General features: G+C 46.4%; 1 protein-coding gene across 2 annotated transcripts; it reads left to right on the top strand.

Moving 5' to 3' along the window:
* Nucleotides 1-23,617, top strand: RNASET2 (ribonuclease T2). Of its 2 annotated transcripts, none has more exons than XM_063097707.1 (9): nucleotides 1-339; nucleotides 5,287-5,347; nucleotides 8,668-8,723; nucleotides 10,230-10,287; nucleotides 11,422-11,492; nucleotides 15,013-15,126; nucleotides 18,950-18,995; nucleotides 21,710-21,784; nucleotides 23,258-23,617. In XM_063097707.1, the coding sequence occupies exons 1-9, from the start codon at nucleotides 254-256 to the stop codon at nucleotides 23,459-23,461; spliced, it is 771 nt and encodes a 256-aa protein (XP_062953777.1). In that variant the 5' UTR covers nucleotides 1-253; the 3' UTR covers nucleotides 23,462-23,617. The 2 variants fall into 2 exon arrangements, with proteins under 2 accessions (XP_062953777.1, XP_062953778.1); XM_063097708.1 differs by lacking the exon at nucleotides 1-339 and adding an exon at nucleotides 3,407-3,422.
* The last annotated feature ends 2,593 nt before the right edge of the window (nucleotides 23,618-26,210 follow it).

The raw sequence follows: 26,210 nt of genomic DNA, 5'->3' as shown, positions 1-26,210 counted from the left end.
GCCCGCCGTGCGCCCCAGGGCTGGGCGGAAGCGCGGCCGGCAGGGGCTCGGGTAGTGGCCGCGGGCGGGCGAGCTGCTTCGCGGAGGAGCGGGACCCTGGGGCGCGCGGGCGGCGCCGAGCCCGGGACGTGGGGCCTGCGACTCCGGCAAGGCGCGGGCGCGCGCGGGCAGAGGCGAGGCCGGGGTCCCGTCGTGGCGGCTGCGGCCGAGGCGGGCGGACGCGCTCGCGGGCTTTCTCTCCCGGGTCTCGGCCATGACGCCCGCCGCCGCGCGCAGCGCCCTTCTGGGCTGCTTCTGCTTGGCCTTGTGCTGCCTGGGTGACCCCGAGAAGGCCTCGAGGTGACTTACTGTCGAGCGGGAGCGGCGGCCGGGCGGGCGTGGGCGGGTCACGCTCTGGAGGTCCTTCCGGAGGCTGTGGAGGGAACCCTGGCTTTCAGGTCGCACTGCAGCGTCTGGTGAACTGGCAGTTGTTCCTCTTTTGGGTTTCTTACTCCGCGGCCCTTACGCTCGCTCGCGCTGTCTGCCTCTCCTTCCCTCGCTCTCTCTTTTCCGTGCCTTCTGTTGCAGCCGCCTGGCCGAGTAGGTTAGGGGTTAACAGGCATTGTTGCAGAGCATTGCAAGTGTCGGTTAAGGTGTTGAGGGTTCTTAGGACAATGCCTGGCAGACAGTAAGCAGTGAATGTTAGCTAAAGACCGTAGGCTGTAATGTGTGGTTCTGCACTCACCCCCAAATGATTCATAGAACCGGTATACCAACCACTGCGAGCAAGGCATGGTTGGGGAGAAGACAGAACTGGCTCAGAACCCACGGGCATTTTGTCAGGTACTAACTGGGTTGGAGAACTTGGTGAGTTTTCTTTCTTTCTCTGCTTAGTTGGGCATTCCTCTTTTAGCTTCTCCATTGGTTTCTCCAGGGGTAGGGGCGGGGGAGGGGAGTTTCTTACACTCAGTCACTCTTGCCTGGATTGTAGATGGGGATTTTGTTACAGATGTTCTGAGTCTTGATAGTTTTATCGTAAACATACTGATGATCTAGTCTTCTTGGACATTGCTTAACCTTCCAGCCTCAGTTTCTACCTATGTAAAATAAGGTTTTCGCACCCGGGGGAAAGCCTCTAACTCTGCTCCCTGCTCAAACTTTCACGCTGTGGTTCATGTCTTTTTTCTTTTATACCGAGAGCTTGCATCATTAGTTCAGCTAAATTTTCATGGCATCTTAATTGTGAATTATATATTCAACAATATCAGTTATCTAAAAAAGCTCATGTGTAACAACTCGATCTATTTTACTTTGAATCTCCCCTTCCAAAATTTAATTTATCCTGAATTAAGTATCAGCTTGAGTTACATTCCTATGTTAATGCTAACTTTTTCCATTTATACAGTATGTTTGGAGCTACACTTTCTACTTTAATCTCTTTGTATGTTAAGCCTTGTGGAGCTCTGAGTGTGAATGAACTGCAGCTCCACAGTGTCTCTGTGAAGTCTTAGAGTCGGATGAGTTTCATAGTTTTCACGTTTGTGATATAGGAGGTGCAGTGCAGGTACCATGTTCTAGATAACACATGTGATGCAGTGTGGTACATATAACACGTTCTGGCTAACGTGATACAGTGCTGTCTTAGTTTGTTTTCTGTTGCTTATAACAGAAAACCTGAACCTAGGTAGTTTATAAATAGGTTTATTTCTTATAGTTTTGGAGGCTGGGAAGTCCAGGGACCTGGCTTAGCATTTGGTGAGGGCCTTCTTCCTGGTGGAGACTCTGCGGAGTCCAGAGGGGAAGCAGGGAGAGGAGGCTGAATGTGCTAGCTCAGGCCTCTCTTCTTCTTATAATGCCACCAGTCTCACTCCCCATTTGTTAATCCCTTAACTCATTAATCCATGAATGGGTTAATTCACTCATGAAGGTAGAGCCCTCCTGATCCAATCACCTGTTAAAGGACCCACCTCTCAATACTGCCACACTGGGGATTAAGTTTCAACATGAGTTTTGGAGGGTACAAATATTCAAGCATTCTCTCCCTGGGCCCCAGAACTCATGTCCTTCTCCCATACAAAATACACTCATTCCATCCCAGCAGACCTTAAAGACTCAACTTGTACCATACCAACTCAGAAGTCTGAAGTCCTATCTGAAATTGTGAAATAAAGACAAGCTATCTACTTCCAATATACAGTGGTGGGACAGGCATAGGATATACGTTCCCATTCCAAAAGGGAGTAATAGGCCAAAAGAAAGACATAACAGGCCTCTGGCAAGCCCAAAACCCAACAGGGCAGACATTGAATCATAAAGCTAGAGAATAATCTCTTTTGACTTTGTGTCCAGCATCATCTGCATACTGGTGTGGGGGTTGGGCCCCTGAGGCCTTGGGCAGCCCTGCGTCCATTGGGCTTTGCTGGGCTCAGTCTACCTAGCTCTCCCAGCTTGGCATTGCATGCTGGTATCTCTACAGTGCTAGGGTCTTGGTGGTGGTCCTGTTCCCACAGCTCCACTAGGCTCTTCTGATGGGGGCTCTCTGGCATCTCCTCCCCTACATATCAACTTGACATTGCTCTAGTGGAGATTCTTTTTTTTTTTTTTTTTGTCTTTTCCGTGACCAGCACTCAACCAGTGAGTGCACCGGCCATTCCTATATAGGATCCGAACCCGCGGCGGGAGCGTCGCTGCGCTCCCAGCGCCGCACTCTCCCGAGTGCGCCGCGGGCTCGGCCCGCTAGTGGAGATTCTTTGCAGTGGTTCCACCCCTGGGACAGATACCTGCTGGGGCCTGCAAGCTTTTCCATATATCCTTTGAAATGTAGGTGGAAGCTGCCACCTCCATAGCTCTTTCATTCTGTGGGGCCTGCAGAATTAGTATCATGTAGATGTCTCCAAGGATTATGGCTTGTGTCTTCCAAAGTGGTGGATTGAGCCATACCTGGGGCCTCTTGAGCTGCAGCTAGAGCAGCTGAGGAGTGCTGCATTGGAATGTGGGGAGCAGAGACTTGAGGAAGCTCTGGGCAGCAAGCCTGTGGAGGGCTCCCTGTCCCAGAAAACCATTCTGCCCTCCTGAACCTCTGGACCTGTGATGGGAGGGGCAGCCTCAAAGATCTCTGAAATGCTTTGGGTAGGGGGAGGGTGTCTTTCTCCCATTGTCCTGATGAGAATAACTTTTGGCTCCCTTCTGTCAGTAGACAGACTCTCTTCTAGTGAGTGAGTAAGTGGTTACTGAGCCCCACCTTGTTTTCCTCTCCTAAAAATGTTCTTTCATTCTCTTTCACATGGCCAGGCTAAGAGTTTTCCAAATCTATGCTATGCTTCCCTTTTGATTATAAGTTTCATCCTTAAGTCATTTTTTTCTTCTTCCAGGTTAATGTGGGCATTTAAAAGTAGCCATGAAACAGCCTGACTGCTTTGCTGCTTAGATAGTTCTTCTGCCAGGTATTCAAATTCATTGCTCTATGTTCTGCATTCCATAAAGCCCTCTGGCATGGGCACAATTCAGCCAAGTTCTTTGCCATTTTAAAGCAAGGATGGCCTTAACTCTAGCTTCCAATATCTTGTTCTTCAGTTTTATCTAAAATTTCATCGGAATGGCCTTTACTGTCTATATTTCTCTCAGTATTTTGGTCATGATTACTTAACCAATCTCAAAGGAGTTCCAAATGTTCCCTAGTTGTCTTGTCTTCTGCTGTGGATTTAATGTCCCCCCAGCCAAACTCACTAAAGCCTGAATTGTGTCACCCAAGCTTTATGTATTAGAAACTTGGCCCGCACTGTGACTGTTGGGACTGTGGGAAATCCTATTATGGTAATTAAAGGTGGGGCCTTTAAAAGGTGATTAGATTGTAGGACCATGCTGTAGTGAATGGCTTAATAATGGTAGTCAGGGGCGTGATTCTGAGGGCTTAAAAAGAAGAGCATGTGAGAGTCTCTCTCTGCTCCACCATTTTCTGCCATGTGAGACCCCTGCATTACTGTAAAGCCACCACCAAAGAAAACTCTCACCAGATGTGTTCCCTGGCCTTTAGACTTCCCAGCCTCTGAAACTATAAGCAATAAATTTCATTTTCTTATAAATTACCCAGTTCCAGGTATTTTGTTAAAAGCAACAGAAGTGGACTAATACATCTTCTAAGCCCTCACCAGAATCTAGGCTTTTTCTAGCCTGCCGCTCCAAGCTCTTCCCACATCTACCTATTACCAAGTCCAAAGCCGCTCGCACATTTTCAGGTGTTTATAACAGCCTTACTTCTCAGTACAAATTTTGTTTTAATCTGCTTCCTGTTGCTTATAATAGAATACTTGAAACTGGGTAATTTATAAAGGAAAGAAGTTTATTTCTTATATTTCTGGAGGCTGGGAAGTCCAAGGGCTCAGCATCTGGTGAGGGCCTACTTCCCGGTGCGGACTCTGTAGAGTCCTGAGGCAGTGCAGGGCATCATGTGGTGAGGGACTTGAGTGTGCTAGCTCAGGTCTCTCTTCCTCTTTTTGTAAAGCCACCAATCCCATGCGCATAATAATCCATTAACCCATTAATCTATTAATTCATGGATGGCTTAACTCATTTACCTCTTCAAGGCCACACTTCTCAATACTGCCACATTGGGGATTAAGATTCAACATAAGTTTTGGGGGGACATTCCAACCATAGCAAGTGTGGTGCTCACTGTTCTAGACAATGTGTGTGATATGGTGCCGTGTATGTACTGTGTTCTTGGTAACAGTCCTAGTGGCATCCAAAGTAGTACCCTATGATTAGACGTCACTGATTCTACAGAGAAGCAATGAATCTAAACACAGAGTAGGGTAGTGACAGTAAACGGCCTTATGTTAGTTCAGGTCATGTTTTGTTGCCAAATGAATTACAAAACACTTTCCAGTTTTCAGAGTTTTATGGGGTTCACAAATGCAGTTAAGGGAACGTGGATCTGTATTTCTCAACTGCTTGAACGTCCTTTGGAGAAAGGCACTTCGTGGCTTAATTACTTCCCTTCAGCAGGGCCCCTCCGGCTGCACCCCTTCTGCACCCCTGACTTGCCTTTCCTCTTACTCTTGTATTTATGTCTTTGCCACGTAGCACTGTGCCATGCCACGTATGCCTCCGCAGTTACGCTGTCCTGTCTGTTACCTTCTTCCTGCAGTGTGCACTTCCGGGGGGTGTGGACTTTGTCCGCAGCAGCATCCTAGTGCCACAGGTGCTCAGTGTGGAATGAATGACTGAATGAGAGGACGTTGGATGAGTTATTTTTTTCTGTAACTTTAAAAAAAGTTCTTGAAAAGTAAGTTCTTTGTCTTTTAACAGTGGCAGCCATGACTGGAAAAAACTAATTATGGTTCAACACTGGCCTGTGACAGTGTGCGAGGTGAGTTCTTCTGCCCTGACTGGCCCCTCCGATCCTGTGAACCTGTAAGGAGCTGGTATCCATGCACACGTGCCCGCCTTGGGTGATATATGCCCTGCCTGTGTTGGAGGCCAGAGCTGCTCCCTTGAAGCTGTGCCTCCAGGTAGGAGACTTGCTCCACGAGGGCTGCTGTAATGAAGTGCCACAAATTGGGTGGCTTAGAACACCTGAAATTCATTCCTTCACAGTTCCAGAGTCTGGAAGTCTGAAATCAGAGTGTCAGCAGGGTTGGTTCCTTCCGGAGACCTTGAGGGACTTTGTTGCATGCTTCTGTCCTAGCTCCTAGTGGAGACCTGCAGTCCTGGACATTCCCAGGCTCGTAGGTGCATCGCCCCAATCTCAGTCCTGGGTGTTCACAGGCTCATAGGTGCATTGCCCCAATCTCAGTCCTGGGTGTTCACAGGCCCATAGGTGCATCGCCCCAATCTCAGTCCTGGGCGTTCACAGGTTCATAGGTGCATCGCCCCAATCTCAGTCCTGGGCATTCCCAGGCTCATAGGTGCATCTCCCCAATCTCAGTCCTGGGCATTCCCAGGTTCATAGGTGCATCGCCCCAATCTCAGTCCTGGGTGTTCACAGGCTCATAGGTGCATCACCCCAGTCTCAGTCCTGGGCATTCCTAGGCTCACAGGCACATCACCCCAGTCTCATTCCTGAGCATTGCTAGGCTTATAGGTGCAGTACCCCAATCTCAGTCCCAGGCTTACAGGCACATCACCCCCATCTCTGCTTCCTCCCTCGCATGGAGTTCTACATGTTGTGTGTCTCTCTTCTTCTTAGGACACCAGTGGTTGGATTTAGGGCCCACCCTAATCCGGTATGACCTCATTTTACTTTGATTCCACATTCAGAGACCCTGTTTTCAAATAAAATCATGTTCATGGGTATGGAGGTTAGGATGTGGGTATATCTTTTTGGAGGCACAATTTAACCTGCAGCATCCCTCCACTTGTCTCCTTCCTCCATGTTATTGGAAGTTATTAAAGTGTCTCCTGTGAGCAGAAGGGAGCTGAATACCATTTCCTACCTCCTTTGCTCTGTTGGCACCCACACCTCCTGCCCTCCAGGTTGGCCTCTCCTTCTGTGGCTCTGTCTTGCTCTGTGCCCTGGGTCCTTTTAGGATGTCAGTGCTGCAGTTCTGCCCATTACAGCACAGTCAGCTGGGGGCCCCATCTCAGCCTGCTCCCCCAGGCCCCGCTCGGGCTCACCCTTCCCGTGGCAGTGCGTAAAGCCGATCCTGGTATTCACTGCGCACTTATTCTGAAGTGCATCATCATATTGCTGAACTAGCCCTACCTCTATTGATGTGTTTCTGGAATTTTGGCTGAAAGTTTTACATTTTGAGTCCTTGTAATGACTGTGAGATGGAGGTAGCCAGTAATTGCTGAATGATTTGATCGTTCCATGTTCTGTTTGGAGCGCACAGCACTGAGCAGTGGTGATGTTCTCCCGCACTTCCTCGCTGACTTACTTTCTGCACAGATGAAAAGGAAATTTCCCTTGTTGCCCTCACCTCCCTGTGCTCTTGGTCTGGAAAATCATTTCTAGCAGTGCCTCTCTCACTGCCTTGGACAGCTCAGCTTCGGTTTGCACACTTCACAGCGGCTTGTCTCTGTCCCCTCCGGCGCAGTTCTGTGCTGTGGGGTCAGGGTGGAGTGGGCAGGAGCAGTGGAAGTCACATGAGTTTGCTGGGAATGTAGTGGGCACTCCTGGGACAGGGAGGGGCGGCTGGCCGGCCGCTGCCTACTGCAGGACGTGTGTGGAGGAAGAATCACAACCACGCGTGTCCTCGGCCAGCAATGGGGGCTCGGCCTTCAGCGCATGAGACCCGCAAAATGTGGGGGCGTCCCTGTGCTTGGAGCATAAATATCTTCCTGCCTTGAGGCTTAGCAATGAGATTTAAAGTAAAAAGTCAGTGACTAGGAAAATGTCATGGTTAGGGAAATTACTGTGGAGAGGGCGGCTGTGGTCGGGGGTTCCATTGGGCCAGTCCAGGCATCCTCCTGGGCAGCAGGGTAGGGTCTGGGCTCCTTCTCTGGAGAGACACACACACTGTCCTGTGGCCACCATGTCCTCGTGCCCGGCACAGCCCCTCAGAGTCTCATCCGGTGCTAAGGAGGGCTTGCCAGCAGGATGGGAGAGCCACATCTCGACCCGAGCCACCTTGACCTGAGCTACCCCGCTGAGGTGTGCGTAGCTGGACGGGGAGCCAGGCCGCAGGCCCACGCCGGGCACCAGCTCGCCCCTGGTCAGCTGCAGCCACTGGCAGGAGCCTCCACCTTGGCCTGAGCTTCCTCATGGCTGGGACTGGGTGTCTGGGGAGGTGACGTGTAAGACCTGTCACTCCCGTCCCCCTCTTCGTCCCCCTTATTTGTCCTGTAGCAGGCCCTCTCACCTAAACCAGTCCCAGCCTGCTCTCCAGACAGCCACAGTTAGAAGCCGCCTCCCCACACAAGGCGACTCAGAGGAAAGGGACAGGGCGCGGGGCCTTGCCGCCCCTCCTGGCTCACACTGCTGCTTTTTATTTGCTCATTCACTGTGGGGGCTGGACATGGGTTCCTTTTCATCTGGTCTGATAGCCCAGATCTATTTCTTGATGATTGTTTATTGAGGAAAAACTCTTTTATTTTTATTTATTTATTTGGGGTTTTTTTGGTGGCTGGATGTTAAGGGGATCTGAACCCTTGACCTTAGTGTTAGCAGCACCATGCTCTAACCAACTGAGCTAACTGGCCAGCCTGAAAAAACTCAGTTTTAGCTAAACAATTAGGAGGTCCCTGAATAGTGTTATACTGAGATTTTATCTGTATGATTTTAACTTTATTATTGAGATTAAAGATATACTCCTATTCTCACTTTATCTTTGTTGGCTCCAAATTTTCTATACATATTATTTCATGTATGTATTTAGACCTGGTACCTGAACAAGCTTGAGTTTAGCAGGCTATTATCAGCCTTTGTTCTCACACATTTATTTTTGATTATATGGTAAGCAAATTTTTTGTGGGTAAATAGGAGTGTTTATCAGATTGACTTTGTGAGCACACAGAAAAGTAAAAAATAGCTGTTTAATTCTGTTAACTAAATTGTTTAAGGATTAGCCTTCAGCATCCAGTGTAGTTTCCTCATGAATGTGTTGCTGGAATGAATTACTGTAAATTAACATTGTGATTATCTCGGGTTGGTACTGAACCTGTACCTTGTCGAAAGGAAGAAGGGTTACTAAATGTATTTCAATAAACAACGCACCAATTATTTTCTCTCTGTCTTTTCTCCCCTAGGAAGTTAAAAACGACTGTAGAGACCCTCCGGATTACTGGACAATACATGGATTATGGCAAGCACCTCATGCAATTAAAACTTAATTAAACAGTCAAAAGAAGCTAGCTAAATTGAAATTCTAGCTTGAGTCTGTCTTAATATTTACATTCGTTGTTTTTGTTAGGAGTTTCTTCAGTAGACCAGATCCTTATTTAAAAATATCTTTAGTCTTTCCAACATTACCATAATTTTGTTGTTTAGTTCTATTTTGATAGTATATAGTTTAAATATGTGTTTAGGGATTCTGGGTACATTTTAGGATCACTAAACTTTAATTTTCCTATTTTTTCCTTTTGGGGTCTGTTACAAATAAATACATAAAAATAAATAGATAAACGCGTACCATATATATCTACATGTGTATCTGTATTGTACATATGTCACAGATAATCAAATTTATTTTTCTGGTTTTGTCTGTATTTTGTTTAGTTGATTCTTTTTGATTTGTGCATATACTTGTGATGTTAATCTGTGCAAGTTAATTTTCCCCATCAGAGTTAGTCCTATAGGGGTCATTTTGGCTTTTACTGGTACACACTTATTCCTTAGGAACTTAAACAGGGATTGATAGAAAACAAATTAAACTGGGACTTGGGTACCTGACCTAGGCTTGCTGGGTGACCTTGCAACTTTGGGCCTTCCGGCTCTGGGACTTTGGCTTTCTGGGATTTCGCTTGGTGCCCTTGCTGTCCTCAAATGCCGTTATGTATCTCTGCTCATAACGGCTGCATTACTGCTGAGCCTGTAGTGAAAACGTACAGTGCTACTCTCTCTTGTCCCCAGTGGGTGAATGTGTGGGGGTTCCAGATCACTGGGTCAGCCCCTTGGCACTGAAGACGTGCTGTCTTCCCTGGCCTGGGGGATCTCTGGAAGGGGAGGGCTCGTGGAAGGTAGATTTGGTGACCTCGTGAACTAAGCAGCGTCTAATGAGTGAGAGTTGCTATGTCCAGAATTAGGCATGTGAGAATAGAATTAAAGTCCAAAAGCAGGGTGTGTGTGTTTGGTACTTAAAAAAAAAGAAGAAGAAATCATACTAGCTCATGTGACATATACCAGGCACTTTCTGAGCATGCTAGTTATCTACATTGTCTCATTGAATCTTTGTCACCAGTTAAGGAGATACAAACCCTTACCATTCTCATGCTGCGTCTGTCACATTGGCTGAGGTCACGTAATTTAGGATCACTGTGCTAGGAAACAGCTGAGGTTGGTTCCAGCCCCAACAGTTCTGATTCCAAAGCTCTTCCTACTGGGCTGTTTATCATGCTTCCTCTCCTGAAAAGCCAGCCTGTTTGCATCATTCCTGGGCATTTTTAAGACAATTTCTTCCCTCTTCAAAAGCTACTCAAACCATGACTACTTCTTGTACCTATTAAATGGCTTGCATGGGAATTCCCAAGTAAAATTTCTCTTTTGGTTCTCCGCAGACTTCAATGAAAGTGTTTTCTAATGTCATGTAGAAGCCATCCCAACCAAGACTAATATTTCTTACTTCATTTTATTTTTTTATTTGAATTTCAAGGCCTGATAAAAGCGAAGAATGTAATCGATCATGGCACTTTAATTTAGAAGAGATTAAGGTATTAACTTTTAATTATATTTCTACTACAGAGTGTTGAACTAGATTAACTGTCTTCTTTTCAAGTGTATCTTCAAAGTCATGTTTAAAATTATGGGGTCATGAATTGAGCCCCTGGTACTGTTTTAGTAATTATTGACACCTAAGACAACCCCACCAATTAAATAAGAACTGGCCTCTCTTCTCCTTTGCCCTGGGCCCAATCCACTGGCTGAGTGAGCTGGGTGAAGCGGGTGACGCGAGCAGAGCTGCATCCCTCCCGCGCCCTGTACCCTGCTGCTCAGACCCCTGACTCGCCCGCCAGCCCTGACTAGTCCCCAGGACTCCTGGGTCAAAGGACTGCAGGCGGGCATCTGTTCACCAGCTCTGCCCAGCTGTGGCTTAGAGAGTAGGCACGTGGTACCTAGGGCCGTCCTTTCTCGCTATGGGGTAGTCGGGGGCAGTTTCTGAGCAGGGAGGAAATTGGACAGAAAGTCCAGACAGTGCCTTCTCCCTTGTTTCCTCTGTTATTAACGCCCATTTGGGTGCTACATTTGTTACAATTGATGAACCAATATTGGTGCTTTATTATAAACCAAAGTTTTTAGTTTATATCAGGTTCACTCTTTGTATTGTGCAGTTTCGTGGGTTTTGACAAATGCATGAGGACAGTAGCTCCCATCACGGGCATACAGGGTAGTTTCACTGCCCTAAAAATCCCCTGCACCCCATGTGTTCCTCTCTCCCCTACTTTTCTCAGGCAAACACTTATCTTGTTGCTGACTCTTGTTGCTCCTTTACACTGGCGTCTTTCACTCAGTCATATGCATTTAAGGTTCCTCCGTGTCTTTTCATGGCTTATGTATTAGCTCATTTGTTTTAAGTGCTGAGTAATATCCCCTTGTCTGGATGTACCATGTTTTGTTTATCATTCACCTGTGAGAGCTTGTATGATTACTCAAATCTCACTTTTAGATGTATCTTAAGAAACCTTTCATGCAGAATAAACACATTTTCCTCACTTAAGTGTTACTCATTAGCAGAGCTCAATTCTTCAAATGAATGTTTATCAAATTTGCCTTCTAGGTTTTAAGTTTCTTAGGGCCTGCATAGACTCTTCCTTATTTTATTTCATTTATTTTTTTATTACAAATAGGATCTTTTGGGGGAAATGAAGCAGTACTGGCCTGACGTAATCCATTCATCTCCTAATCGTACCCAATTCTGGTAAGTCTAAATTTCTGCCAGCCATCGTGAGTCTGGAAACACAGGTGGGGAGCTTCATAAACGTGTTCTAACTGGAAACTGCATGGGATGCATGGAAAACAGACAAGAGAATCCATCTTCAGAGGCTGAGAAGTTTGAACAGCCTTTTATCTAGAGATGATTCTGTTATGCCAATTTTGGTGCCTTTCTCCAGTGGATAAAAAAGGAGGGCAAGTGGAATTTATACACTTGTTTTCTAATCTGTGTACTATTTATTCATGACTTTGGTTTAAAAATTTTCTCTGCTGAGGTTTAGCTGAAAAATACTTGTGTATCTAAGAATTACTCCAAATAAGACAGGAGAGAATATTTCTTAAGGAGATCGTGGAGCCGTCTTGAAATATATTTTTAAAAAAGAAGACTTACCAGGAGATGATCTCATTCATGTGACTTAGGGAGGAGAGAAAGAGAAATTTTCATTTGAGGCTGAATCCTTAGTCTGTCACAGTGAAACACCTTTAAGTTTAGCAGGAGCTGACCTAGGACAAAAATGCCGTGTTTAGTTCAAGATAGCTTCCAAAATCACTGCTTTTTAAGAAGACAAAGTTATCATTCCTTTTATTTACATTATATTAACTGAAGGTAATTCTCTTTTTTTCTCCATCTTCCTCCAATATGGCAATTTATAATTTAGATCACAGCTAATCAGATTTTGACCAGAAAGATTAATTTAACCTAGAAATAATTTTGTGTAAAATTTCAGGAACATTAAAAGTTAAGTTCAGAGAAGAGCTTTTTAAAACAAAATGGAGTGAAAGTGGCGTCCCTCTTCCCGGTCCGTCCATGTTCAGTCTGACATTTCACTTGAGGGTGTGTGGCAGGGAAGTGGCTTTATATGTAGTGGTTTTAGATCTATAGATTGAAATCACCTTTCAGTAAGAGAAACACTCTTAATGCAAATGTGGACAGTTCAGGTCTCAAGCACTTGTTCTGCACAGCCTGTGTTCTAGAAAATGGTTTCAAAATAGATAATGGCCATAATTAGTTGAAGTGGAAGAAAATAGGAAAAAACATGTATCATTTCACACTGTACTTCAAATGATCAATCTATGGTAAGTAAGTATGCAAAATATAATTTTTCCAGTTGTCACATGACGGAGTCGATCAGTTTTTAGCCAGGTTGCTTAAAATAAGTCAGCAGCGTGTAAAGATGCATTCTGTGAGCTGGATCCTTGAACATGTAAATCAAAACAGTGTAGGCAAAGCATTTATTTTTGTGCTGCAATAACGGCACATAGCCTGAAAATCTTAATTTTTCAGGTTGGATAGTTAAATTACATACTTAAAAAACTTTTTAAACAAAAAAGGTGAATATCACACACTAGTATTTGTGCTTTCAAGTACTCGTAAGTGCAAACGGCAGCTGCAGACTGTTCACGCAGTGCTCCTGTCTGGATTGTCCCCTTGTACTGCAGGGCCTCCCTGTCACCAGGTTGTCTTCATCATCCAGGTCATCTGAAGCACTCCACAGAGTGGTGACTTCGAGTCCTTTTCCACCTCAGCTTTTCAGTCCCAAATGGAATCAAACGTGCAAAGTAGGATGTCTTGGTATTACTTGGTGCTTAAGATAATTCTCTAAGATTAACCATTTTGAAAATATTATGTACACAGCCCTCTGCAAAGTAGGATTTTGTAAAAAAAATAAAATAAAATAACCAGAGTTGGGTCATGCCCACTTTGGTGATGCAGCCTTGCTGTGGAAAGTGTCTTTGGGCCTCTGTGGCCCCCGAGGTGTCATTTCTTGTCATCGTTGAGGCAGGCCAGGCAACAGTGGGAGGATGGTCCCCGGGAAGTCTATTCACGTGCCTTACCCTGTGCTGGGTGGATGCGTCAGGGCATCTCTAAATACAGAGGGCAACATGCCAAGTCACTTCTGGTTGGTAACTGGCACTTTTGATAGTAAACAAAAAAAATTCCAAATGATGTGTGATTAAATGTTTTGAACGACATTAAGATCAATATTTTAATGTATTCTTATGTCCATCGTCTGTTGAATTAAGCTTGCTTCAGAAATCCTAATAGTTGACATTTACTGAACGTTTATTGTGAGCGAGGAACTATTTTTGCTTGTATAAAAGTGCTTTGCATACTTCGACTCACCATTCCTGCCAGTATGCCTATGGAATAGGTTCCAAATTATTCCTGTTTTATAGAAACTAGGTCAACTGTAATTGAAGCTATACTTCAATTAGTTTGAAAGAATCTCCCTTTTCTACTATACACGATATAGATAGTTATCAAATGGTTCACTCTGGAAACTGCTGCAGATGGAGAAAACTTAGTTACTGATGCGTTCTTAACCCTCCCATGTTCAGCTTTTCCCAGTTTTCTTAGTCTGAGAGACTTACATCCATTGCATGTATTTAAAACTGGTACTATGGATGAATTTTAACAATGAATTGATGTACATTTAGGTTGTATTTTTGAGACTTCATGCGAGTGCTTTATAAATAGTTGCGTGAATGTTATTAATTAAAACTTCACGGATTTATCACTAATAAAGCTGAGGAAACCTGATGCCCATTTCATGTTTGCACGCCAATGGTGGTTAACATCTGAATCGACAAGGTGCAAGTCACTCTGGAGTGGTGTGAATTCTGCTCAGCAGCTCATTGGATGGCAGTGTGGTGTGGTGGGAAGGGCTCTGGCCTTGGAATAGAGTGCATTCAAGTGCCAGCTTGGGGACTTGTTGGCTGTGTGACCTTCAGCAAGTTCTGGGCCTCTCTGCGCTTTAGTCTTCCCATTTCTAAACTAGCAATAATATTTTCACCTTGCTGAGTTGTGAAAACCAAATGAAGAATGTGAAACATTTTGTAAAACTTTAATCTGCAATAAAATGTAAAGAATTATCATCAATAACCATATTTTTCTGGAATACAGGTTGCTGTTTTTTTGTAGATATTTGGTTAGGCTAGTTTGTTGTTGTATTACAACAATTCTATCCTTAACGTAGAAAGGACATACAAGCTACAGCAATTAGTAGAAACCAAAATGGGGAATGGGCCAACATGTTTCTTAGTAATTAGTCATTCTGCCTTTTCCTGGCTAGTTGCTTAGAAATGATGATTTGTTCCAGTTTCTCAAATTCCCTGGCTGTGCAGCACCAGCTCACTGCAGGAGACTGCACTTGCTGCGTGAGTTGGTGGGTGTTTGAACAGCAGCATTTTCTTTTCTCTCAGCTTTGATTTGTTAATTGAGCCAGCTGCATGGTAGAGGTGGATTTGAACTGATTTGTCACGGAAAATGTGAAGAGAAGATGAACGTGCTCTTTGGACATTGTGCTATGTTTCCTGGAGCCATGTTTCTAAGTGCAGGGGATTTAAATGATTGCCTATGTGGCAAGTTTTATCGTTCCTACTTTGTAGAAGAAATCACATGCCTATTACATGTGATTCTTCTGTGCTGGAAAAAACCCATTGGAATGTTTTCTATCATGAGTGGGTTTCATCGCTTTCTAACTGCTAGTTCTCCACTCTCACAGGAGGCACGAGTGGGAGAAACACGGGACCTGTGCCGCACAGGTGGCCGCCCTCAGTTCCCAGAAGAAGTACTTTGGTAAAAGTCTGGCCCTGTACAAGCAGCTTGACCTCAACAGGTGGGTGCATCTCCTCCTGGCTGCCCCTCTGCAGGCCCTGTGGGTTGTGGCTGCACAACTCTGCTCTGCAGAGCCTGCCAGCCAGGGTCACGGGGGATGGTTCAGACCACACCGCCCGCTCCAGCAGCCCCAGCTCATGGGCTCTGGCACCTTGAAAGGCAGCCAGTGGGATCGTTCCTGAGAAATACTCTAGGCCCCTACCAAGCCTTTCTGGGTCATTCCAGACCGTGATCACAGAGGGGACACAAAGACGTAGGCTGCCTCTCTAGGTATTACCTTACCATCAGTCAGTGAGTCGGCCCTGAGGAAAGCAAAGACTCTGGCCAGGGCATGCCCTTTTCAGCCCTAATTTCTGACAAAGCATGTTGCATCGGCAGGATGGTTTCCATAGAAAGACTGAACACAATCAGTCTTTGCATCTTTGCTGTAGAGCTCCTGGAACAAGGAGGAAAGGTGATGGGCGAGGATCTTTAAGCCCAGGAAATCACCCAAACCCGTGGACACTCGCCATGCCTGCCCTTGCCTCAGTTCTAGAGAAGTGACTATGTTGTCCCCACTCAGGAAGCAAGAACTTATAAAAACAAAGTGCCTGTGAGGGCCACATCCCGGCCCACTGATTATCAGAATGTGGCTCCTGTATTAGGCCGTTTCTGTTGCTTATAACAGAAATGCCTGAAACTGAGTAATTTATAAAGAAATAGAATGTATTCCTTATGGTTTCAGAGGCTGGGATTCCCAAGTCCGGGGAACACATCTGGTGAGGGACTTGTTGGTGGGCTGTACCGTGACTCAGGGTGTCACACGGTGGGTATGGCAAGAGCGCAGAGACAGTAACTCCTCACTGGCTCTCCTTTTAAAGGCACGAGAACCACACCCCTGACCGCCATTAAAACATCAACTTATGAATCCATTCACTAGACATGGTCCTCACAATCTGGTCACCTCTTCAAGGCTCCACCTTTCAGTTACCCTAACAGTATTTCCCACCCTCTTGACACTGTCACAGTGGGGTTAAGTTTCTAATACTTGGACTTTGGGGACATAGTTCAAGCTGCAGCAGCACCCACAGACCTGGGAGAGCTCTTGCCTTGCCTGTGTGGACGTCTGTGTCATGCCAGTGTGTTAGGTGTTCTTATTGACCTTCCTTGCAAGTGGTCATAAACATAAACCAGTGAACTGGCGTTGGGAAAATAGAATAATTTAATCAGGCCCCCCCTCGCCTTGGGGCAGGTTGGGGGTGGTGCAGCATTTTTTGTGGCCAGGTTGTGTGTGGGTGGAGTTATTGCACCTGCACAGTGTCGCCACCTTGGCTGGAGTTTACTGCCTCAGGCGGATGCCGCGCCTGTGGCCGTGTTTTCCACCCCATGACCTCCAAGGACCTGTTTGCCAGTTACCTACCTCACAGACCTGCTTGTGAGGAATCTGGTGACCCAGCCTGGCACGTGAGGGGTCTGGAGACCCAGCCTGGCGTGTGAAGGGTCTGTGACCCAGTCTGTGAATGGGCTTGAGGGGTCTGTGAGCTTCAGACCCAGTCTTAGCTCGACACTTGGCCCAGTCGGTGCAGGATTACGGGGAGGTAAAAGAGCCCAACAACTGGCGACATTGGCGGGATTCTGACTTTAGTTCAAATCCCAGGAGCCTTTGCTCATCAGCACTATTTAAGTGCATGGATCAAATCTGCTTCAAAGATGAATAGTCTTCCATTGGTTCTGTACACGTGTGCTCCACCTCCTCGGCACACAAAAGCATCTGCAAGGGATATGTCACCATCTCACGGGAATGGCGCTGTTTTGATCAAAAGGTCTAACAGCTGGGATCTGGATCAGATGGCACCGGCACCGGAATAGGAGGGGCTGAATGAGCACATCAAAGAATACCCCCTGAATAAGATTTTAAAATCACCAGCTCCCAGAGGTCATTTTAAGTGTGCCTGTGATCCTGGTTCTGTCACTAACGAGCTGCACAGTTTGATTATCTGACTTCATTAGTTCTTATTTCCATGCTGTGAAGTGAATGATGGGTCACCCTTAAATTCTGTAATCCCTTCTAGATCTTAAAGTCTTCAATACTCAGTACATACACTAGGGAAGTTACTAAAACAGAAACGTGTTACAGATTCTATATATTTTGATTAGCGTACAGTCTGTATATTGTATATGTATAACTTGATTTATATAAGTTAATCTGTAGGGTTTTTTGTAGAGGAAGCAGTGTTTTCTTGCGGTAAGCAAGACTATTGGAAACATTTCTTCACCCAAAGAGTGTAGATAGTAAGCACTTCAAAAGTCGTGAGATTAACAGAGGAAGTCTGTAGTGCACTCCTGGAGCACAGAAGAGGTTCAGTTAAAAAAGACACTGTCGTTAATGAAAGACTACAGAGTAAGACCTGCCTTGGAGCCTTCAGAAGTCAAGAACGATGCCCTATATTTCCAAATACGGATCTCGTGGCCTGCTTCTGCTGCAGACTACGAGTAGTTTGAGTTCAGACTAACTGCAATGTGGGTTTTATTTAGTCACACAGGAAAAGGAAAATAAGTAGATACTGCTGAAAATTTTAAAAGAAATAATCTAAATAATTCATCCCTTTATCCAAAAAACATTTAAGTAGCTCCTGTTGATACTTTCTGAAGCTCAGCAGCTTTGCATATATGCACACACACAGCCCTGGGGTCACCATGGGGTGTCAGCCAGGCCACCCCGCCTTGGCCCTGCCATGGGTGGGGACGGCGCTGCCTCTGTTCGTTCACTCAGTAAATGTTCACCGAGCGCCTGCTGCATGAACAGCACCACTGGGAGCAGAGTGTTTGCTTAAGACTATAAAGAACAGTTACAGAAAAGTTAAATTCTTTCCCAGTTTCTCCAAGGAAAATCTAAAATTCTTACCACTCATAAAATTAAAATTAAGAGGTCAAAATTTAAATTAGACTCCTCGTTTTTCTTTATAAGTCATTGCTACAGATGATCTTTTTTGATAGGTTAGCCTGTGAAATTATCATAAACTGTAACAACTTTTTACTCACCTTATATGAAAGCAGCACACCTGAAAAATTACAAAATATCTTGATGTGAAGTTCTCAGAGTACCCATGGATAAAAACCAGGGGATTAATGGGATTAATAGCAAACTGTCCTAACTCAGAAGAAAGCACAATGTACTGTATTCTGGGCTAGGTGCCAAGTTTCCCAGACTCTTTCTCTCTTTACCTCATTCCTCAGTCACCTTAGTGAGGAGGGTGTTGCCCAGTAGAAATACATGTTGAGCATCCCTTATCCGCAACGCTTGGGACCAAAAGCATTTCAGATTTCTTCAGACTTTGGAATAGTTGCATTATACTTAATGGTTGAATATCCTAAAATCCAGAATCCAAATTGATCCAATGAGCATTTCCCTTGAGCATGACCTTCGAGCATCATGTTGACACTCAGAAAGTTTCATATTTAGGAGCATTTCAGATTCAGATTTTTGGAGCTCAACCTGGATTATACGAGCAACAGATATTTTAAATTTTCCAGTAGCATCATTAGAGCAGAAAGAATACAAAATCAGTTGCTATCTATCTTGTAGAACAGGTGTGGCCAATAGGTGGTACTGGGTGTGCCAGCTGCAGTCAGCAGTGGCCCCATGTGTGCTGGGGCGAGGGGAGGTTGGGGCCTGGGAGCTGTTGATCTGAGGTTCTTGTTAACAGGTTTATTGTCTAAAGAAATAGAAAAAAAGTGCTTTTCTTTAAGAGTGTCTTAATTTTTACTATGAAATATGATGTTTAAAAAAACAAAGGAAAGTGGACCTTCATAATGCGGCTAATTTTTTTTAATTTAAATTTTAGTAAGCTCCAAAAACTGGGGATAAGACCATCTATCAATTACTACCACGTAAGTCTTGCTTTGCTTTTTATTTAAGGTGTGCCTAGCAATGTCATTTTACCCTGTGAGCCACAGTTGGGTTTAAAGCAATGCATCATAAGCCCCCCTCCTACTTAACTTTTAAGCTTTAGATAGATTTTATTTAAATTTTGCTTTCCTGTGCATAGTGAGTATAAAATGAAGGCTACTTAGACCACTGATTTTGAAGCTCCTTGGAAAGAAGTGTGTGGTCCAGGTCCTGACAGAGCAGGTGAGATATACAGTTTGAAAAAGTAAATTCTATTTTATAATATAATGTTATGTTTGAGGAAAAAACAACATTGGTTTGGTTTTTGTTTTCTTAATAAAACTATGATTTTTTTCATGATAAAACTGCAGAAATTTAAGCATGACCAAATCTTATTGGCTGGTAGGGATCACAAAAGTAGTCGTTTTCAACTCCAGGTGCCAATCTTTGCAAAGAGTTCTCATGGGCCGCAGCCACGTGCATTCTTGTGTGCACTGCCCGAGGTTGCTGTGCTTCCATGATGGGGCCGAGTGGTCATTGTGGTTGTGTAGCTGCCACGGAGACAAACGTGTCACCCACAAAGCCAGGAATGTTTACTCTCGACATTTACAGAAAAGTTTGCAGACTCTAGCTACAGAAAACATCAGATTCTTTGAGATAGTTTTTTGTATTTATCATAGAATGTGGATATGAGAAAAGGTTGAAAGTCACTGCTTTTGCCAGTTCTGTGATTCTGGGGTCATGGCTGGACACTGAACTGCTGTTTTGGTCGCTTGACAGTTTGTGAGACAAGTGGGCATCTTCATCTTTGCACTGTCTGCCCGACTGTGTGACCATTTCCCAGTCAATCCTTTTCCTCCCTCCATGGAAAGGAGGGCGGAGGGAATAGGGACTTTCAGGAGGGTGTCAGTTGGGCTGCCCTGGAGAGACTCTTCCAGGAAGCCCTGGGAGGAGTGTTTGCAGGGCCCTCTCTCCTCATCTGGACGCACATTCAAATAGATGAGGGAGGGCTGGCCCATGGCTTGCTTAGGAGAGCATGGTGCTGATAACACCAAGTCAAGGGTTAAGATCCCCTTACTGGTCATCTTTTGAAAATGAAAAATAAAAAACAGATGAGGGGGCATGTTCTACTTCATGTTCAGAGAACCAATTTTTGTGATGATAAAGCCAGAGGGCCACCAGTGTTTGCTAAGCTCCTCCTGCGTGCTGAAGGCACCTTGTTAGGCGTCAGAAGTAGCAGGATGGATAACTCAGAAATCCTGTCCTGTGACAGTTAGTTTGACTTATTGTCAGAAGATTTTCTGCTTTTGCATCCAGCGTCCGGGCCCTTGTCCATGCATCTGTTTTACGGGAAATCGGTGCTGCTGGAGCATCCAGGCGTGCTGCCATTGCAGACATTTCCTGGGGACTGCATTATTGAAAGGAAGCCCTAAAGCCTGTGCACACACTGAGGAGGAGTGTTCCAGGAGAGGGGAGGTGGGCTGGGCTGAAGAGGAGAGAGCGGGCACCTCTTCTGGGAACTGGGGGAGGAGCTAGGTAGGCACCTAGAGGTCAAGGGCCTTGGCTGCAAGGACTGCTTCCTACAGCAGCAGAGTGAGCACTAGCACTGAGCATTTTGAGCAGGCCTGTGTCCTAGGCAGTCACCATGGTGGCCTGGTACTGGGGGGAGACTGGAGATGAGGACTCTCCAAGGAGGCCAAGGGGTGGGCCACGTGGAGGAGGAGGTACATGGGCTGATAGCCGAGCAGCTGGAACAAAGGGGACAGTGCCATATGGGGCTGGAGATGGAGAGAAGGCTGTGCCCTGCCCTGCCTCAGCCTCCATGGGAGTGATGTTTCCTGGCATCAGAAGCTCTGCAAGGGGGGAGAATGATCAGATTCAGCCTAGAAGGCTTCCAGCACATGGCGTAGACAGCTCAGCCTATGAGGGATAGAGGAGAGGGAGGCAGTCAGGGGAGCAGGGCTGTTGCAGCCGTAGAGGAGCCTCTGAGTGAGGGTGAGGATGGTTTCAGGGCTACAGGGGTGCAGGCGGCATGGGGGGCGGTGCAGGAAGAACGAGGGAGCCGGTGATCCTGCTGAGGTGCCTGCAGGGACGTGTGCTGCTGCAGCCAGAGCACAGAGGCTGAGGGGTGCTGATGTCCTAGAGGTTTGCCTCTTAGAGAGCATGGGAGAAACAGAGGTGGGCTGGGGAGGCCAGAGCCCATGGCAGTCCAAGTTTGCAGTTTAGAGACATGGAGGAGGGTGGTCGAGGGCCTTCTGTGCAGCAGGAAGTGCTCACTGCTGGGGTGGGGAAAGGCAGAGGTTTGAAGGGCAGGCAGGCGGGGCTAAGAAGCAGCAGTTGGCAGACAAGGGCGGCTGTGGTGCTGCGTCTCAGGCAAGGCCCCGGGGGGAGGGGAGGGAGGGGGTTGGTTGGAAAGGGACAGTGAGAGGAGGAGAGTCAGGTTGCTCTGGGCGCAGACAGGAAAACGGGAGTTGAGAGGAAAGTATCCGTCAGGAGGAGTTACCTGGAGTACGTTGTGGCCTGGCGAATGAGCCTCTCCTTGGGGGCTCACCCTCAGTCCTGTCTCCACGAGCCAGGGAGCACTGCGGAGGCCAGGGCGTGGATCTGACTGCTGCGTGAGTTTGTGAGTGTCAGAGAGCTGCGCTCTGGACAGAGCAGAACTGTCAGGCTTTTTCTGTTGATGTTTCTTTTCTAATACAATTTTATTTAATGTCAGATTGAAGATATTAAAGATGCCCTTGCCAATGTGTATGGAGTGATACCTAAAATCCAGTGTCTTCCACCGGAACAGGTCAGACATGCTGTGTTTTGTCATCCTTTCTGTCTTTATTAAGAGGACAATTTCCACTTTCCTCACAGCTTTGTCTTCACCTGGAGTTCTCAGGGCCAGAACTGCATTTGTGCATGCACAAGCATTGTGTGTGTCTGTGTGCATATGCATGCATGTGGGTATGTGCTGTGTGTGTGCACTGGTATGTGCGTGTCTGTGTATGTGCGTGCATGTGTGTCTGCATGTGAGTGCATTCAAGCATTGCTGTGTGATTACAAGCATGTGCATGTTTGTGCATGTGTGTGTGCATGTGTGTATGTATGTTCAGGCATGTGCTGTGTGTGCATGGGCATGTGTCCATGTGTGTCTGTGCCTGTGTGTGCTTGTGTGTGTGCATGCAGGCAGGCATGTACTATGTGCATGTGCATGTTTGTGTGTGTACATGTGTGTGCATACATGCAGGTATGTGCTGTGTGCATGAGTGTATGTACATATCTGTGTGTGTGCAATATGTGCCACATGTGCACATGTGTGCCTGTGGGTGTGAGTGCATTCAAGCATTGCTGTGTGTGTTCATGAGCATGTATGTGTGCATGTGTGCACACTTGAGTGTATGTATGTACAGGCATATGCTGTGTGTGCATAGACGTGCATATGTATGTGGGGGTACATATGCATGCGTATGTGTGGAAGGGCATGTGCTATGTGTATGGGCATGTGCATGTTTGTGCATGTGCACAAACGTGTACATGTGGGTATGTGCTGTGTGCATGGATGTGTGTGTATGCATGCAGGCATGTGCTTTGCATGTGCACAGGCGTGTGTTTTGAAGTAACCAATGATTCTTTGATACAATGCTAGGATAAGATTCATTTTCTACCCACTTATCCCTAACAAGAACCTACCTGTTCTGGAGAGAAAGGTGTAGTAGGGAGAAGGGAGTAGGTATGTTACTGTAGTTAAACATATCTGACTTAGGACATTTCTAAGTTTTTATGTTGCCGGTCCTAATAATTTTAGTTGTAGTTATTTGTCCAATTTATACACAAAATTGTAGTTTCTTTCGTCACCTGATAAAAAGACAACATTCTTAAAGCAACACTCTACTGTTTACCTATAAAGCCATTTCTTCTCCCAGCATCTTGGTGTGTATGCTGTGTGTGCAGTTGTGTCTGCATGTACCTCTGTGATGTGTGTATTGCTTGATAATTTTTTCTAAGATAAAAGCAGTGGCCCTTCACACAGGGCTGTAGGCGTCCAGTGGTCTCCAGAGGCCGAGCTCCACCGCCCACAGCCAGGCCACGTCAGGCCACCTGTTCCGATTCAGTGCGTGCCAGCCTCTGTAAACAAAGGGAATTTGTTCCAAGAGTGTGGAATCTTAGATCTGGAACCTCTGCTTTTGTTATCAAATTAGTTCTAAAATTTCATGATCATAAAACCTCGATGTAGTCTAGGATTTGAATTCTAAAATATCTCTCCTTTTTTTATCTTTAGGGTGAGGAAGTGCAGACGATTGGTCAGATAGAGCTGTGCATCACCAAGGAGGACCAGCAGCTGCGGAACTGCACCACACACGGGGAGCCACCGTCCTCCCTGCAGGAAGTCTGGCCAGTGGATGTGGCTGCAGCGGACAGGGGTCTGTCGGTCTGCAAGGATGGCCCAGTCTTTTACCCCCCGCCTAAAAAGACCAAGCATTGATGCCCATTAATTTTAAAAATATTCTGTGTTTTAAAAGCAGGTGAAATTTACAAATCACTGCTTTCTAAAAAATAACTCCAAAGTGAAATCTTATGTTTTAACTCTTCCTTTAATATAACAACAAGCCTTTTTGCTTGTTCTGCTTTTTTTCTTCCATGGCTGGGATTGGTTTTTTTAGTCCATGTAGAAATGGGATGCATGTGGGGTACATTGAAAGAACAGGGTTGTTCCATGCCCAGTGGCTGTTGTGTTGCTGTGAAAACACTTACAGATGTTCCTTTTTTCTTTTTTATTATGCTCTTCTGCATCTTGAGAAGATCAGGCAGGCTCCCTGGGAGTTTTGACAGGTGGTACAGATTCAGGAGATTCTCTGGCCTGTGTTTTCCTCTCAGAGCTTTCGGCTTCCTGGTGTGGGGGGTCTTGCTGGGACAGGAACCCTGCTCCAAGCAGGAGACCAGGCGATGCCCAGTGTCACGCTGGGTCACAGACCCTTCAGACTCATTCTGTGCAGACTGAGTCACAAACCCCTCATATGCAGGTTGGGTCACAGATCCCTCATATGCAGGTCACGAACTAGGTAATTGGAATGATCCTGGGAGCCACTGGCAAGGTTGACATGCTTTATTTGGACATGAGCTCAGCCCCACAGCCAGCCTCCACAGCAGCAGCAGCAGCTTGCAGCAGCCTCCAGTAGCCCCAGTGGTCCCCTGATGGCCTCCTGGGGGCACTGTGGATCAGAGCTGTTTGTCCTTTATACTTAAGTCAGATAACCATGAAACACCTGGGTGTGAGTCATATAACCAAGGAACACCTGAGCACACATGAACAGTTAAGGTATTTACAACAGTCATGCTAAGTCATGCTTGGCAAGATTATAAACAGCTGAGGGGGCCTGACCATCTGTTTTCATTTTCCTTACACTCCACCCCTTCAGGGTCCCTCACCATACAATCTACACATTGGGAATCTTCTGCAGTGTTCCCTCAGGATAACTGACCCTTGCATCCATGTAACGTCTGTACCAGTTGTATGTTCTATACACCTTGAGGCCTGTCCCTCCACCATAGCTCTACCCTTTCAGCTATATTTAGTGACATTCCATCCCAACAGTCCCAAAAGTCTTTAGCTTGTTCCAGCACCAACTTAAAAGTCCAGAGTCTCATCTGAGACTAAAGGCAAAACTCCTTCAAGCTATGAACCTACCTGAAAAAAAGTCAAAAACAAAATTATCTAATTGCAAGATACAGTGGTGGGGCAGACATGGGGTACACATTCTCATCCCAACATGGAGGAATAGAAAGGAAAAACAGGTCCCAAACAAGTCCAAACCCCAGTGGGGCAGACATTAAGCACAGTGGGGCATCTGGGCCCCCAAAGCATTGGGCAGCCTCGCTCCAACAGCTCTGCCAGGAGCAGCCCATTGAGCTGCCCTGGTGCCTGCAGCTTTTCCAGGCTGGTGCTACACGTTGCCAGTGGCCCTACAGTTCTTGGTTCCTGGTGGTGGCCCCGCTATCTTGTCTCCACTAGACATTTCCCCAGTGGGGGCTCTCTGTGGGGGCTCCAACCCACTTTTATGCTCCACATTGCTCTGTAGATGACCTCTGCAGTGGCTCCACCCCTGTGGCAGGCCTCTGCTTGGGTCCCCAGGTTTTTCCATACATCCTCTGCAATCTGAGTGGAGACTGCCACGCCTCCACTGCTCTCAAATCCTGCAAACTTAACTTGACAGGGACGCCACTGAGGTTTTCAGCTTGTGCTCTCCAGAGCTGCTGCATGAACCGCATTTGGAGCTGCTTGAGGCAAGGCCTCTCCAGCCCAGCCAGAGCAGGTTCCCAAGGGCAGCAGCACCCCAGGTCTGTCCTCTGGAAAAACTCCGTTCTAGGCCTCTGGGCTTGCAATGGGAGGGGTGACCTTCTAGACTTCTGAAATGCCTTCAGGGCCTTTCTTCCATTGTCTTGGCTATTAGCATCTAGCTGCCCCATTCCTGGCTCCTGAATTATTTGAACCAGCTCAACATATGCCTGCCATTCACTCACAGTCTCAGGCAGTACTCCAGTGTTCACTCACACAGCTTGAATAGCTGCATTCACCCATCCATCAAGGAGTACTTACCCTTGCCCCTGTGCGTATTTGCAGGGACAGGTGAGTAATAGATCTGCACATAACCAGCACCATCTTAGACAAGCCCAAGTACAAAATGGTGCCGCCCCCCTCCCCCCCCCTCCCCTCCCCCATTCTCTCTTACAAGAAGCCTCATGGTTTTGGAGAAAATGAAACTTGGCGTTTCCGCATGCGCAGAACTCTCCATCCCCATGACCTAACTCAATCCCCACTCTGGAATTACATCACCCAGCTCTTGGTGCCAACATACCAATATAAGCTCTACCACCCCCACACCTGGTGCTGTCCCCATTTTCAGGGCAGCCCCAGGCTGCCTGCCACTCTGAGCACAGCCCGGCAGATTTCTTTCTTTAATAAAGCTTGAATGGTACCCAGCATCTCGGCTCATTTTCTCTCAGTGAGTGGTAAAGGAGGCTAACTTTTCCACCTCTTCCCCAAAGCACATCACACCATCCACCCCAGGTCCCACAGCTGCAGCAGCTAGGGGCTCTCCCTGTTTCTGCTGCTTTACTGTTTCCCCAAGTCAACTAATTTGACCTAGATATAAGGGACATAGCTGGTGAATTGGGTCACCTGTGGGTTGCCTAATGGTTGTCCACCTGGTCCAACAGGCTGCTCATGCTTCACT

The sequence above is a fragment of the Cynocephalus volans genome, chromosome 5 (assembly GCF_027409185.1).
Source record: "Cynocephalus volans isolate mCynVol1 chromosome 5, mCynVol1.pri, whole genome shotgun sequence".
Lineage (NCBI taxonomy): Eukaryota > Metazoa > Chordata > Mammalia > Dermoptera > Cynocephalidae > Cynocephalus > Cynocephalus volans.
Note: the sequence above shows the minus strand (reverse complement) of the source record. Positions and strands in the feature narration are given on the sequence as shown.

What these genes read in the sequence shown, in the direction of transcription:
- RNASET2 (XM_063097707.1), top strand. Translation starts at nt 254, where the DNA reads ATGACGCCCGCCGCCGCGCGCAGCGCCCTTCTGGGCTGCTTCTGCTTG. An exon ending in GACCCCGAGAAGGCCTCGAG is followed by an intron (nt 340 to 5,286) that starts GTGACTTACTGT and finishes GTCTTTTAACAG; the next exon opens with TGGCAGCCATGACTGGAAAA. An exon ending in TTAATTTAGAAGAGATTAAG is followed by an intron (nt 10,288 to 11,421) that starts GTATTAACTTTT and finishes TATTACAAATAG; the next exon opens with GATCTTTTGGGGGAAATGAA.